The following is a 12,677-nucleotide window of genomic DNA, read 5'->3' as shown; positions in this document are numbered from 1 at the left end:
TGTAATTCCTGGGAGCAAGTTGTGGGTTTTTGTTGTTCTCAGATATTAGAAATGCTCCTGACACAGTCCAAGACTTCTTCATAAATGTGCAAAGTGCGTGGCATTAGCTGCTCAGATGGCTTTATAGTAAACCAGTGCAAACCTTCTATATACTGGTAGTGCTTGAGTAACCTGAGGATTCATGGAAGTGAAGCTTGTACCTTGAACACTCCCTCCTTTCATGCATTTGCTACTTGAATGCAAGGCTCGTTAAGTGCACATGAGGTATTTTGGGTGGGGAAGGCCATGAGGGGGCCTAGTGATGGAACCGGCCACCTGCTTCAGACCACCCAAGGCTGCCTCCAACCCACTGAAATACCTCATGCTCCCCACAGTTGCTTCCCCCCCAACCTGCCGCATCATGTCACTTACTATATGAAGATCTGTCTCCTCTCCAGCATGTCTGTTTCTTTGCCTGTTCCCAGCAAGAACAGAGGAAGAGCAGGATGAGCATGCCTTGCTCGGCTTCTCTGATCACCAAGTCTGCTTGCCACTTGCCACTTCTGGAGTGGCAGGCAGCCTCATTGAGTCTCCTCCAAAGGTTTCCAGACTCCATGCAGAAAAGCATTTGCATGAAGTGAGGCCTTGGGGCAGTGAACTCACATTGCTCCAAGATCCTCATTAGCATGTGACCACTTTTCCCGTGGAGACTGGAACCCTGATCCCACAGAGCATCAGGCACTCATTCTCTGCAAAAACAGATGGGTGCCTGAACTCACATGGGACCATACACCCCAGAAGTTTCCAGTCTTCATCTGGGCAAAAAGTGTTTAAGTGATCCTAGGGGGGTTGAAAACTGAGTGAATTGCTCTGTTTCCAACTGCTCTAGGGTTGCTGAAACACTTGTCGCTCTGATGGAGAATGCAAACTTTGTCTGCATGGAAATGGATCGCTTGAAATCAGAATGAAGAACTCCATTTTCAAGCATTCCATTTCTATGTAGACAAAGTTTCCAGTCTCTGTCAAGGCACCAAGTATTTGATCGACCCTGGGGCAGTTAGAATGAGCAAATTACTCCATTTCCAACTGCCCCAGGGTCTCTTAAACACTTGGTGCCCTAAAAGAAACTGGAAAACTTCATCTGCATGGAATGAGGCGTTTGAAAATGGAACTTCTCTTCAGCAGAGGTCTTGAGGAAAGGCCTTTCTTTCCTGGTGAAAACTGAGCTCCAGAGCAACGCATGCTCCCTCTAGATCAGGGGTCTCAAACACAATTTACCTGGGGGCCGTTGGAGGCAGAGTCTGGGTAAGGCTGGGCCGCACATAGAAGTGTTTAGCCAGCTAGCGATGCATGGAGAACGCACTAATATTATGCTTTCAAATCACGGTGGGGGGCCACAGGATATCGTCCTGCGGGCCGCAATTGGCCCGTGGGCCGCGAGAATGAGACCTCTGCTCTAGATGCTCTGTTCTTGGCAGAAAAGGCTTTTGCAAAGATGGCAAAAGGCTTTGCAATGGAGGGAAAGCTTTGATGTTTCAGGCCTTCTCTCCATTTGCAAAGCCTTTTGCTGCAGTTCTCATCCAGGCCTCCGTTTGCAGAGAACAGAGGCCTAAAGTACTGTGAAATCATGTGAGATCAATAGTGATTTGTTCGTAAATGCTAGGGGCACTTATCATGTAACTTCAAACGTTCACTAAGGGAACGCTCATAACTCAGGGAGTACCTCTATTTACATTTGTGATTTATTTATACTGTGGTGGTGAGTTAGAATGCAATATTGTAAGCTAGTTCTGCTGACTGCCAGCAGTTCGATCCTAACCAGCTCAAGGTTGACTTGTCTTCCATCTTTCCAAGGTCAGTAAAATGAAGATCCAGATTGTTGGAGGCAATATGTTGACTCTTAAACATCTCAGAGAGAGCTGTAAAGCAGTATGGAGCAGTATATAAGTCTATGTGCTATTGCAATTGCTACACAGGAGCTAAAAGATAGGAGTTAACATCAGCTAAAGTGATGTTAAGTGACTTTGTTGACTGTATGTTAAACTGTAATACAACTTTTCTATAAAAAAGACTACAAAAAAGACTACTTACAACAATGATAAAATAATTGAATTTTTCTCATTGAATAATTTCTCAGTATTTGTAAAATTATTATTTCACTGTGTTACAACAAAGTGTTTTTATTTAAATATTAGGATCTTCTAAATCAGGACATATTATTTCATGTGTCCATGAAGGAGAAGAAAAAAAACAGACTTCCAATACTACAGGCACAAGAGGAACAAAAAGGAAGGTTTCAGATACTACTCCCAGAAGACGATCTGCCCGAAATATTAAAACAGAAACTTCATATCAGTGTCAGAGTTCACCAAAATCCAGTAACTCTGGATATGAGGCCAGTAGTGATGGTAGCTCATTTGTGAATGTTTCTTTTACGGAATTGGAGAAATTAACTTCCAAACGGAAAGCTAAAAGAAATGCTAAACAGCAGGAGCCTTTGGCTAAAAAGAAACTAAGAAGTTCTGGGCCCTACGGAAAAGCATCTAATAATATAGATTTTGATGAAGCTGATGAGACAGAGATAACCTTTCTATTAGACAAAGGCAATTCAGCAGACAGTGAAAATAGCACCTCTGACCTTACTCATAAAAATGTTGACACTGAATCTTCTAATGGAGTAGAAAACTCCTATGTAGCATATAAGAAGAAACCTAAGGAACATTACAGTGAAGGGCAAGACACATTGGATATCTTAGAAACTGGTTCCTGTGTTCAAGATCCTCCTTTGCTTGCCTTAGAAAAAGCTGCTGGTTCTTGTGTTGAGGATCTTCCTTTGCTCACTCTAGAGGGAAACACTGAAAAATGTGAAGAAAAAGTTGACACTGAAACTGAAAACAAGCTGTATTGTAAAAATCCTGTTGAGCCAGATCAGGATTTAAATATTCCTGGAGAACAGTTGTGTGATGATAATATTATATTTACTCATCAGTCTCCAGAAGTAGGCATCCCCACCATTGAATTGCCAGCAAAATTGAATCCTCTGGCAGTAACACATCAAATAGTAAAATGTCCTGGGAAAGAATTAGGGAAAACAGAATGCATGTTACTAGTAGATGATATTTCAGCCGTTTCTAGACATGAGTTGCTAGGAGGAACAGAATCTGTTCCAGGAGCAGATAATTTATTGGCTGATACTAGAAATGAATTCCAGGGAAAACTGGATTCTGAACCAATAGTAAATAAACTAGTGTTTTCACATACAAATGAATTAAGAAGACCAGAATCTTCAGCAATAGATGGAATACTGGAGAAACCCATAATTGAACTCACAGAAGAAATAGTCAAGGAGCCACTAGATAATATTTCATGTGAAGTACCATTGTATTCTTTAGGTGTGCAAGTTGTTGAAATTGAAAAAAAAGAATCAAATGTATATATAACCAATGAATATATAAATAATGATGACTTATTAATAAATGTTTCCTCAGATAATAAACTTAATCTGTCTTTCGAAAATGATAAAGTGGAAACTGAAACTAATACATCACCCAAGAGATGTACTGAAGATATTAAACACTTTAACAAAGATGACAGTGAGATAGTATCTATAGAATACGACTCATTTAATAGTAATCAGAATGCATCTCAGCTTAACCAACCATTAGCAAATGACAATGTAGAGCAGAAAGCAAATGTCTTACAAAACGATAGTAAGCATTCTATATCATTTTCAAATCCTGATAAGAAAGAAGCAAAAGAAAGTTTCATAGATAAAAAGACACGAACCAGAAGATCACGATTTCATTCTCCATCAACCACTTGGTCCCCATCCAAGCGAGAGGGGAAAAGATCTCAATCCCCATCCCCCAAAAGGGAAATTGGGGAAGGTAGAACATCTCGATCTCCCAAAAGGGATATTTTCAAAGAAAGTTGGAGATCTTTATCCAAATCTCCTAAAAGAAATCCTGCAACATCTCCATCCAGTTCTCCCAGAACACATAGTCTGAAAGAAGAGAAACAGTCACTGCGGAATTCTCCCAGGAAAGATCATTTAAGAGAAGGAAGGGATTCTCCAACCAGCTCTCCAAAAAAAGATTCTATCAAAGATGGAATAAGATCTTCACAGATGCGAGCTAAGGAATCGCCTCCACGGCACAAATGTAGGTCTCCCAGTAGGGACAGAGCTAATGATAAAAATGAATTTAGAAGAGATAATGAAAGAGGGAGAAGTAGGAGAAGATGGTCCCAGTCACAATCAAGATCTCGGTCCAGGTCCAGATCTAGGCCAAGAAGTAAAGGACTTTCATTTCCTAGAAGTGAGAGGGATGGCTGTTCACCTCGATGGAAGGAAAGATGGACAGATGTTAATTGGAGAGACCCTAGAGGAAGTGATAGATATAAAAGAAATGAACAGCAGAAACAAACAGAGTGTATGAAAAGTGAAAGAGATAGTGTAAACAAAGATGCAGATACACAGAGTTCTTCTGATCAGTACAGAAAGGATTATCCAGACTGGGTGATGGAAAGAATAAATTCAGTTCCAGAAACAAGGAATAGAGAAAGAGATAATTTTAAAAATCAGCAAAGGAAAGAAAATAGGCACAATGATTCAGGGGCTTTGTGGAGTGCAAATTATGGATCAGGTTGGAATTCAAATCGTGGCAGAAGCAGCCATGGCAGAGGCAACCGTGGCAGGGGTAGTTTCACATATGGAGAGCAGGCTGAAAGTCGCTGGCAAAATAGGAAAGGCCACTCAAGGAATGCAAATAGTTCCGGCAATGAAACTTCTAGATTTCCAGAACATCACCCATACAAACGTAAAGCAGAACAAGATTTCACTTTTGATACACCTGCTGATAGATCTGGGTGGACATCTGCATCAAGCTGGGCTGTAAGAAAGACTTTACCAGCTGATGTACAGAATTACTATTCAAGAAGAGGTAGAAATTCTTCAAGCCCACAGTCTGTATGGACAAAAGAAGAAGCAGCATCTGAGCAAGGTAAGTATTTCTCCTATGCCCCTTAACTCCTGGGTGGAAATCCACATGTAGCCCCTAAGTCTCATTTTTACAAACACTTATTGGTAAACAGTATACAAATATATACTGTGTGTACAATTATTAGGCAAGTTGTATTTTGAAGTTGTATTGAACAACTACATGTTCTCAGTCAATCCAAAATGTTAATAAACTTCAAGCCTGAATATTTAAGAAAGTAAAAGTGAGATTTTGGCTTTCTTAGAAGAATATCTATCCGTGCACAATTATTGGGCAACTATTTGTGTGCAGAATTATTATGCAATTAAATGAAAAACAAACATTTTCCCATCTCGTTTATTTGCATCTCTTAAAATGATAGTAATAAAACAACTCAAAATGTGCAAATAAACATTTCTGACATTTCAAAAAAAAAAATCAGTGACCAATATAGCCATCCTTCTTTTCAATAACAATCATAAGCCTTCGATTCATGGAGTCTGTCACTTTCTTGATCTGTTGGCAACTTCTTGTGCAGCAACAACCACAGCCTCCCAGGCACTGTTCAGAGAAGTGTACTGTTCTCTTTCACCGTAAATCTCCCATTTAAGAAGGTCCCACAAGTTCTCAATAGGGTTTAGGCCAGGTGAGGAAGGGAGCCATGTCATTATTCTTTCATCTTTAAGGCCTTTACTGGCTAACTACGCAGTGGAGTATCTTGATGCATGCGATGGAGCATTATCCCGCATAAAAAACATAGTCTTGAAAGATGCAGACTTTTTCCTGTACCATGTTTAAAGAAAGTGTCTTCTAAAAACTGGCTTTAAGGATTGGGAGTTGATTTTGAGTCCATCTTCAACCCAAAAAGATCCAACTAGCTCAGCTTTAATAATATCAGCCAATACCAGTACCCCACCTTCACTTTACTGGCATCTGAGTTGAAGTGGGGCTCTTACCCATTATTGATCCAGCCACAGGCTCATCCGTCTGGTCCATCAAGAGTCATTCTCATCAGTCCATAAAACCTTTGAAAAATCTGTCTTGACCCAGACTTGTCGTTTCAACTTACATGTCTTGTTCAGTGATGGTCGGGTTTCAGCCTTCCTTACTTTGGCCATGTCTCCGAGTAGTGAACACCTTGTACTTCTGGCCGCTCCAAGTAGGCTGCTGTTCTGGAATAGGCGAGCACTGGAGGGTAATGGGTTCCTGGTAGCTTCATGTTTGATTCTTCTCAAATCTTTGTCAGTTAATGTGCGTCTTTTTTTCTGAACATGTTTCTTGTGACCCTGTTGATTATTTGCAACAAATCAACAGGTTTCTGTGATCAAGCCCCAATATTTAGTGTTGCATCCCTCTGAAAGATGTTTTACAATGTTCTTTTTGGCCATTTTGCCTGAGGAAAAGAAACTTATAATTAGGCACATCTTGATCTAGAGTGTTGATCTCCTTGGGCAAACCCTCCTTCACACAACTACTGAAACCTGATATGCTTACATCCACAAGTTTGTACAGCTTGGAGGTAGAAAATATGTATAAAATGGTAATATGGTCAAAATACTTGCCTAATAATTGTGCATGTAGTATACTGTTGATGTTTGGTGGAAAGGTGGCTTTTGTTTATTTAATTTCCTTTTATGATGCAACAGAACTGTTAAGTCCCTAAGATACTTAAATTCCAGTAGAGTCTTTAAGCTGCCTCACCTGCCCCAAACTAGTTTTGATTCTTAGAGTTTCAATATGTATATTCAAATACCAACTTTAAAAAATTTGATAACCTTATGTATTATAAACCTACGTATATACATAAAACTTAAATGAATCTTAAATAAATCAGACTGATTCTAACAGATCCTGGATTTGTCCCAAGCAAAACAAAATGGGTCTGAATTATTGATAGAAGCTTAATGTTATCATCCCGAGTAATGAACGCAGGGAAGTCAGGACTCTTAACACGGTGTGTAGGTTCAAGAAACCCTTTATTAAGTACATCATCTCGGCACTTAGAAGGATGAAGCTAGCTCTAAATAGTTCCCGCGCTCAGATTTAGTTAAAAGAATAGGATTTCCCACCCTCATGTGTCTATTTAGATCACATGGGCCAATCAAGTCAGTTACAACTTCCTACTCAGCTTCGACAGATGTCCGTTGGCATGGCCTTAGTTCACATGCTGAGTGGTAGATGTTTTGACTGCAGCTGAGGCACCACATTCCTAAGTTCCCCATACCTCCCCCCACCTCCATGAATGTCAACCAAGTAACGAAAGAGGAGTAAACATGAAAAAGAAAGGCTTCAGCTGAGATCATTTTGCAGGTTAACACTTAATACGTTGGGTAATGACTGCTCTGTTTAGCAATCCTTCAGACTTACAAAAGTGCTGAAAAAGTACCTGTACAACCAGTCCTTGAAGTTATGACCTTTATAGCAACACCGTGGTCATGTAATCAACATTTGCAAGCTTCAAAGCCCACTTCCAAAAAGCCAAGGCAATGGAGAAAGTAGCAGTAAAATCAAAGTCATGGTCATGTGATGTTGTACGTAATAGTCACGGGTGATGCACTTAATTATCACAATGGACTGATATAAGCTTCATGATCATGCGATGTTTCACTTAATAATTGCATTGCATAGTGATAGAATATTAAAGTTAAGGTTATTAAGTGAGGACTACCTATAAGTGGTTTGGTGTGGAATCTCCATGATAAATATTATTTCATTTTAACATGCTAAAGCACTTGATATATTGAGACTAATTTTAATAGTATGTGCAGAGTGTGAGTGAAAGAGACAGATCTGGTATAAGATTCTCTTCTGTTCATGGACACTGCTTTCCTTTTTGGGAGGGAGGGATAATGTTTTTTTATACATACTTTTTAAAAATGTCTGTTCTTCTCTGATAGATCCAAACTTCAAAGACCAAACCAGCCAACAGAGTGATACTTCTCAGCTACCAGTAACTGTGTTGCAACCTCAGATGAATGTAATGACATCAGTAAATACACAGCATCAGCCAATGAGTATCTTCCCATATACAATGGCGGTTCCTACTCCTATTATGAACATTCAACACAATCCATTTAACCTTCCTCCACCAGTGCCCATGCATCTTCATTCAGGACTGCCTCTTGTCCAGGTAGCAGCTTCATCCAGTGTGTCTCAGGGACCGCCTCCTCCTCCACCACCACCACCTCCATCCCAACAGATTAACTTCCTTGTTTCCCAGCTTGACGGACAGCAGTTGCAGGTACCTATTTTAGTTGTTAAAAAAACTACAAACTGTTAACATATGTAGAAATAGGTACCTTGTTTTTAATGCCAAATATTTGTATGTATGTATGATGATTATATTAGGAATATTCAAATTTACTAATTTGGAAGTTCAGTGAAAAATATTTGCTTGTATTCCAAGATACTTGAGCTATGAATAACCAACATGTATATATGTTGATTTGTTTGCATATGCCTATGAGCATCAATTTCTGGAGATGTATTTTAGTAAGCAATTATTTTTAGTATATCTTCCAATTGTAATGGGTGCTTCTGAGCCTGAATTAAAATTCTATTTCTGCTTCTATTGCCCCTTTCTGTATTCTGGCCTTGTATTGCTCTAAATAACATAGTTGCTTTCCAATTTGGCCAAACCAAGTTATAGTAAACACAAATCCCTCCCACCCTTTCTTTCTTTTTTTATTTTCACTTGTAGCCAGTCCTTAATAGACCCGCCCAGCTAGCATTGTTTGTCTATAGATGTTTCAGAGGTTGTTGCTAATGTCTTGAGACAAAATGAGTAGACTAAACCCTAGAAGTCTGGCATTGTACCTTTAATTCTCCACCATGATTTCTCTAGAGAAATGCAAGTAACACAATGTCCACCTGCACGCCATCTGCAAGCAGGAATGTTTCCAATTCTCTGGGAATGTGAATACTGTGAGCACTGAAGAGAAGCTTGAGAGAACCAGATGCCCAATCCTTTTTTTTGCCCTTCATCAAGTGAATCTTCTTGATTAACTCCTCTGGGAACTATGCCATAGAATCCCTACTCTATCCTATGTTTCAAGAAGCCCCAGGGATAACTATGGTTTTTTCAACTGTATCACAGCTTTCCAGGCAAAACTGCTGTACCCCTTATCCATCCTAGTGGACAGATAATGCTGTTTTGTGCTTTCCTTGTAGGGAAGTGACAGGCCTTCATACTCTTCCTGAATTTCCTCTCCCCAGGGCTTACTGTAGAGAACAAACTTGATTCCACCATTCAGGAAACTGTCAGGCAAAGAGGGAGACTTAGATAACATATGATTCAAGACATATGTAGAAGAATTTCATGTTTCCCAAAGCATTAATAAGTGTTCTGACCAAGACTTCCTAAGACACCAACAAACACTCATAAAATCCAAAACTCTTTTATTTTAGCTCAATGGATGTGAATTATCGTCATTCACAGCCCAGAATGAGTCTTAACCAGTTATAAATAGTTTCAAGGATGTCTGCCAAAATTCTTCAGGAGACATCTGATAAGAACACAACTAAAATCCTAATTTAGCTGCCAACAACTAAAATCCCAATTAGACTTTCCAAAACCAAACAGAGCACAAATTCACCATGGAGCTTTCAGAGTCCAAACCGATCAGAGGGAACTACGTTGCTTCTTGCAAAGGTTTTCCCTACCTTTGCACTTCCTTTATACCTTATGGGAGGGGCAATCACCTCCAAGTCTTACTCCTGAGTTGCCCCTTTTGTCTTAGCTGCTCTTGCCTTCTGGCAGCTCTGCACATACGCGCACTGGGAACAGGCTCCCCTTGTTCCTCTGCCTCGCTGCTGCCAGATTCTGGAGGCCCCGGAATCAGCACATAACTATCCGATGGTCCTGGCCCCATCTCTGTATCAGACGCAAGACCCTAGTCTGAATCTTCCCCAGACTCCCAGACTGGTCCCTGTTCTTCCCCACTGTCCGGTTCTGCTGCCGTCTGCACAGGTTGCCGGCGAACCACAACAATAAGAACCTTTAGTCTGACCCATATAACAACCTATGGACCCAACTGTCGAATGCATGATTCATAGGACTACATCAGATGTATGGCTCCTCCAAGATAAGTTCATTTCATCCCTAGCTAACCAAATATCAAATATTGTTGAAGGTCATAAATTGCTTCCTTAATATGTGGATGATCACACAACATGAAAAGTTTTCGGGCTCTGTATTCATTCTTCCTGAGAAAAACAAAGATAGGTAAGCATCTTTGATCAGAAGCAGATGAACATTTAAGTTCCGGATGGAAACTATGAGATCCATTGTGAAACATATCGAGAAGAAGGATGTTAGTCTCACTGACTATACTTAGAGGAGTTAATGTTTGAGCCAATTTTTGCATTCTGGTTCACCCACCAAGCACAGTTCTTGACATTCAAGTATAAGGATACTGATTGCCAATATATCCCATTTGGCCTGTCTCTTGAACCATGGTATGCATGAATATGATGGTAATTACCATAGCCCCTTTCTGGCCCTTGAGTATATATGTTATCCCTGTATGTTGGTCTGTAATTGGCTTTCCTGGAGAGCAGCAGGCAAGTAGGCTCTCTGCTTAACTAAGATTAAATTAGCCTACTCTAATTATTACCTGCTTTTAAGGCTATTTTTCTATCACATCTTAGTCTTCAAATTTTTATTTATTTTTAAACCCTTTATATTTTTGAAATTTTTGCAGTGTGATTAGATCCCTATGTGGCCTCGTATACAAGGAGGATCAAATGGTCTTCTAATACTGAAAGAAAGTTCCACTCCTTTTTATCATCTCCGGCGTGTCTCAGCCTATACAATCAGGCCCTAACAAGTAGTGGCCCAGAGACAATCTCGGCCTTTGAATCACTAATTAAAAGTGTTCAAAGAGAGCTAGGAGCCGTCCGTAGGCCGAGTGGTCCATATCATTCAAGAAATAATTCTTGGTTTGACAAAGAGTGTCTGATGCTCAGGAACCAGATTAATTGGGTTTACCTGCTCTATCGTAATCGAGGGGATAAATGCCCACCAGAGGGCTACTATCGCTTGAAGCGGGAGAATAAAGGACTAATTGCTAAGAAAAAGAAAGCTAAATAGAGAGAGAAGTGGGATCTACTTCTCCTCTCCATCCAGCAGAAGAACACTCGATTATTTCGGCAAATTGTTGCCAGCTCCTTGCTGGGTCATCAAGAACTCCCTCTCTGCTGTATTTCCAACAGAGATTGGGAAAACCATTTCTTGGCAATTTTCCAAACATCAACAAGTTCGACCGTGCTTGGGCCACAGCTACCTCCTACAGTTCCTGACTGACAACCCATGACTGATGCTGAGATTAACGAGCTTATCTCTGAACTCAAGTCAGGCAAAGCCCCTGGCCCTGATCTGCTAAAATCCAATCCTGAGTGGTGGATTCCTCTCTTAGCAAGACTCATCATGCATATCAATACCTCTGGCAGGATCCCTACCTCCTGGAGCTTAGCAATTATTGTTCCAGTTTTTAAACAAGGAAATAGGAACAATCCAGCCAACTATCGCCCCATAAACCCGCTCTCCATCATTGGGAAACTGTATGCTAAATATCTCCAACGTAGACCCCTCACCTGGGTTTAGGAGTCCAATACTATTGGTGCTGAATAGATTGGGCTTAAAACGGGCTGTGCCACACTGGACCACTGCTTTGTCTTAGCGCACCTGGCCAATAAATATACTACCATACCAGGTGGGAAATGTTTTACTGCTTTTATCGACCTAAAGTCAGCGTTTGACTCAGTCCCTAGGGGACTGTTGTGGTCAAAACTGATCAAAAGTTCTATCAATAGACGTCTTCTGTTCCTAAATAGATCCTTGTACAACCAGACCTCTAGTCAGGTCAGGTGTGGTCTTCAGGGAGAACTTTCAAATCCTATCCCGATTAAGAATGGAGTATGGCAGGCTGGCTCTTCTTTTGTTTAATTTATTCTTATCTGACTTGGCCTTTCACATTGGACGTATTGAGTCCCATGCCCCAAAGTTGTCAACTACGAAGACCCCGCTTCTCCTTTATGCTGACGATGCGGCCCTCCTTTCATTGTCAAAGCCAGGTCTGAAAAGATTACTTTCTGCGTTCGGGTCCTACTGTGCTTAGAACCACTTGTCTATTAATTACGACAAATCCAAAGTATTGGTGTTCTCTAGAGCCCGGAAGTTGTATAACTGGGCTATCAATGGTAATGCTGTTAAGCAGGTTTTCCATTTTAAGTATTTAGGTATTCAATTTCAGAACACCGGTGCTTGGACTAGACATCGAACCCAAGTGCTGAACTCGGCCTCCTGTAGTCACCAGCAGATTTTAAGATCTTTTTATACCCAAGGAGGCCAATTTATTCCTTCTGCTCTGCGTATTTACAAAGCCAAAACTTTGGCTCAAACTCTTTACAGAATTCCCATATGGATATGGGCTTCAAGGATTGTATTGAAAGAACCCAAGCTGTCTTTTTTAGAAAACTTCTGGGTCTTCCTCCTTGTGTTGGTTTTGCTCCGATGTACCTGGAACTGGGCACTCGATCAGTCGAATGTATGGCGTGTTATTAACACCTTTAAATGGTGGTTTCGGGTGCTCTTTCTGGCAGTTCCTGGTAGATACCTTTCTCCCTGGCGTTTGCTGACTCTCATATTTCTTGTTGGGAGAGGGAGCTGATGAAGAAATTACACCTGCTAGGTTTTACGGGGGATGCCCTGGGAGATTATGG

General features: G+C 40.7%; 1 protein-coding gene across 2 annotated transcripts in view; it reads left to right on the top strand.

Annotated features, from left to right (window-relative positions):
• Nucleotides 1-12,677, top strand: part of SCAF11 (SR-related CTD associated factor 11) — a 75,550-nt gene that overhangs the window by 43,363 nt on the left and 19,510 nt on the right. For both annotated transcript variants that reach the window (XM_026700623.2, XM_087934409.1), the window contains 2 exons: nucleotides 2,175-4,979; nucleotides 7,853-8,196. In XM_026700623.2, coding sequence (XP_026556408.1) covers nucleotides 2,175-4,979; nucleotides 7,853-8,196 — 3,149 coding nt within the window. The remainder of the gene's footprint in view (nucleotides 1-2,174; nucleotides 4,980-7,852; nucleotides 8,197-12,677) is intronic.

This window comes from Pseudonaja textilis, chromosome 5 (genome assembly GCF_049901715.1).
Source record: "Pseudonaja textilis isolate UNSWEBS1 chromosome 5, rPseTex1.2, whole genome shotgun sequence".
NCBI lineage: Eukaryota > Metazoa > Chordata > Lepidosauria > Squamata > Elapidae > Pseudonaja > Pseudonaja textilis.
Note: the sequence above shows the minus strand (reverse complement) of the source record. Positions and strands in the feature narration are given on the sequence as shown.